The sequence below is a fragment of the Pseudorasbora parva genome, chromosome 5 (assembly GCF_024679245.1).
Source record: "Pseudorasbora parva isolate DD20220531a chromosome 5, ASM2467924v1, whole genome shotgun sequence".
Taxonomy (NCBI): Eukaryota; Metazoa; Chordata; class Actinopteri; order Cypriniformes; family Gobionidae; genus Pseudorasbora; species Pseudorasbora parva.
In genome coordinates this window covers 27,452,735-27,456,210 of record NC_090176.1, presented here as the reverse complement: position 1 = coordinate 27,456,210, position 3,476 = coordinate 27,452,735, and the positions used below count along the sequence as shown (strand labels likewise).

General features: G+C 40.0%; 1 protein-coding gene across 1 annotated transcript; it reads left to right on the top strand.

The window, feature by feature from the left end:
• Positions 1 to 1,809: 1,809 nt before the first annotated feature.
• On the top strand, positions 1,810 to 2,560 carry LOC137075302 (gamma-crystallin M2-like). Its single transcript, XM_067443690.1, has 3 exons — positions 1,810 to 1,821; positions 1,924 to 2,166; positions 2,288 to 2,560. Exons 1-3 carry the CDS (start codon positions 1,810 to 1,812, stop codon positions 2,558 to 2,560), a joined length of 528 nt encoding a protein of 175 aa, XP_067299791.1.
• The last annotated feature ends 916 nt before the right edge of the window (positions 2,561 to 3,476 follow it).

The window sequence follows — 3,476 nt, the reverse complement described above, 5'->3', positions numbered from 1 at the left end:
CAACATACTTTTTTTTTTGCATTGCCTGTTGCATGCAAGGATAAAAGAGAAGGGTTGGGAATAGGGCTAGTAACCAAAGACAATGATTGGAATATCAGTGGGCTGAGCACTTTAAAGAAACATTAAATCAGCCCACTCCAACATCTTTACATGATTTCAACACCACCACCTGCAGACCTGGCTGTAAATATAAGCCAGGGATGGGCAACTTTGGTCCTGAATGGTCACTGTCTTGCTCCAACCCTGATAAAAACTCTTTCTGCAGCTTTCTATTAATCCTGAAGACATTAGCTTGTTCAGATTTGTTTGATAAGGGTTGGAGCTAAATTCTGCATGGCAGTTCTACACTGCCATCACTGAGTCTGTCCTCTGCACTTCTGTAACTGTCTGGTTCAGCTCAGCTACCAAATCAGACCTCAAAAGACTACAGCGGATAGTCCGGGCTGCTGAGAAAATCATTTGTACACCCCTTCACACTCTCCAAAAACTGTACTCATTCAGAGTAAGCAAAAGGCAAAATGACTCTGGATCCCTCACATTCAGGCCACTTTCTCTTTGAACTGTTGCCGTCTGGTTTGCGCTACAGGACACAGAGAATCAGAACAGCCAGGTACAAGAAAAGTTTCTTCCCTTGACCTATCTACATCATGAACAGTTAAATGCCCCCAAGTGGGTAATAGACATGCAATATACAACATTATTTACACTGCATCTGGAAAGTATTTACAGTGCTTCACCTTTTCAAAATGTTATGTTATAGCTTTATTCCAAAATGGATAATTGGTAACACTTTAAAATAATGGTCATTTTCAGCTTCATCTCACAGTTCAAACAGCAACGCAAGACTAATAATCACGATTGATAATGATTGGGACTGTCACATTACATAACATTAATGAAAACTATATTTTAAAAACTCGTATTGAATTAATTGGATTTAGGTGAAGTTTCAGCACGTTGTTCTTGGAAGAGCATCCACACATTCTGAAGAACAGATCTGAGGTGGCGTTAGTGTTGTATTAGGCCTACAGGTTATATTTGGTTATTAAATAATTAATTTAATTAAATTATAAATCACATCGACTAATTTTACAATTCCATAGCCCTTCGTTTAGTTTAAAAAATCCTTCTCATTCATTTGGTGAAGAACATGGCGTTTTGAGCAGCATTGCACATCCTGTCATGCGGTCGGCTATAAGCCAGTGCTGTAGATGCATATTTCAGTATTAAGTTTAATGATTAATCGATTAATTGATTGTTAATTTAAACGACGATCGATCATGGGAATTTGTGAAAATTTACATCCCTAATTTGTATACATCAGTTTTAATCTGGAAAGTTCATGCATTTGTATCTCTCTACTTGTCTGTTCTGTGCTCCAACTCAGAGTACAAGAGGAATGCAGAGTGGAAGAATATAACAGTTATGTCATTTTGCCTCAAGGGTTTTATTTCACCAATGAAAACTACGTACACACATATATTCTAATCATAATTAATTCTTACTGGAAAAAAAAGATGTTAAAAACTCAACACACCTTTGACATCTTGACACATAAATAAATTCTAGCAAATGATTCCTACAGAGGTACAGTCAAAGGTATTCTGAAGAACAATTGACAGGAACATTACAAAAGCATGTATGTTATGGCCTCTATGCCAACTTGCACAGTCAGGAATTGCCTAACAATAGGTGCTGTGTGGTCTTTAGTTTTGGTCTAGTATAAAGGTATGGGTGACAGCAGTCAGTCAACAAGCAGAATAAGCTTCAGCTTCTCCTTTGCGGAACTACTGAGGATCCAGCGCAACCATGATGGGCAAGGTAAACTTCATTCCTGCAGAGATGGCTACACAATTTAAGTCAAATTATTTGATTTGGTATATTTCACTTTAAACCACTAAAACAATAACACTGAATTTTCAGGTCACTTTCTACGAGGACAGGAACTTCCAGGGTCGCTCTTATGAGTGTATGGGTGACTGTGGAGACTTCTCCTCCTACCTGAGCCGCTGTCACTCTTGCAGAGTGGAGAGCGGATGCTGGATGATGTATGATAATCCCAACTACATGGGAAATGGGTATTTCTTCAGAAGGGGCGAGTACGCTGATTACATGTCTATGTTTGGAATGAGCAACTGCATCAGGTCCTGCCGTATGATCCCTATGGTGAGCTCAATTAAAGTTTATTTATATCTATGAAAATGAAAGTAGCTATATCTTTCAACATGGCTATATCTATGTTTTTACTTAAATAACAAACTTAAATTAAACTTCTCTTCCACTACAGTACAGGGGATCCTACAGGATGAGGATCTACGAGAGGGAGAACTTCATGGGTCAGATGTACGAGATGATGGATGACTGTGACAACATCATGGACCGTTACCGCATGTCTCAATGCCAGTCCTGTCATGTGATGGACGGCCACTGGCTCATGTATGAGCAGCCCAACTACAGAGGCAGGATGTGGTACTTCAGGCCTGGAGAGTACAGGAGCTTCAGCAATATGGGTGGCATGAGATTCATGAGCATGAGGCGCATCATGGACTCCTGGTATTAGTGTTCTAATGTTTCAATAAAAATAATTTGTCAATAAACATTGTGGTTTGAGAATGAATTCCATTTATATTTGCTAGAATAATACACAAAAAAATATACCTGAGCTAATCACACTTAAAAATGGACAGTAAAAGTATGAAACATTTTAATTGATTATTAGAGACCTGTTTAGGATGATAGCCATAGCAGCCAATCATTATTTTTTTAATAGTCAATGCTGATATCTTAAAGATCAGGGGGGCTGATGGCAGATATAAAGCTGATAAATAGGACACCCCTCTGAATCATTGAATTCAAGTGTTCCAATCACGTCCATGGCCAAAGGTGTATAAAATCAAGCACCAAGGCATGCAGACTGCTTCTACAAACATTTGTCATGTTTGCATGTGTCACGGAGTGACCTAAAATGGCGGAACCTAAAATGGCGGAACCTAAAATGGCGGAAATTGTCCGCCCGGACCATTGTCCATGAAACACGCGACTAGTTCCGGTAACTCTGGGCAACTAAAAGGGAGTGTTATTGGGAACAGGTGTGCGCATGGACGTGGCGATCGATGGTTGGACAAATTAGAGAAAAGGAGGCATATAAAGAAGGTAACGGGAGAACAGGGGGGTGAAGTTGATTCCGGCCAACGCTGCAGGGTGGGTGAAGTTGATTTGGGCGATCGGTGAATCGGAGGGACGTCTTGAGGCGGATGATACAGACTGGGCGAAGTGAGGACAAAGTACTGGGCTGAAGAAAACATGAGCTAAGTGTTTGAAGCATTCGTTGTTGAAACAACTGTGTTGATATGTATTGTTACTGCCTTGGAGAGATTGTTTACATTGAGAAGTCATTGGGAACGTATTGAAAAGAGGAAGGAGCGTGCTGAAAGATCGTGGTCTTGACGTTTTCATATGGTCATCCTCTGCACTGA

What these genes read in the sequence shown, in the direction of transcription:
- LOC137075302 (XM_067443690.1), top strand. An exon ending in CCTGCCGTATGATCCCTATG is followed by an intron (nt 2,167 to 2,287) that starts GTGAGCTCAATT and finishes CTTCCACTACAG; the next exon opens with TACAGGGGATCCTACAGGAT.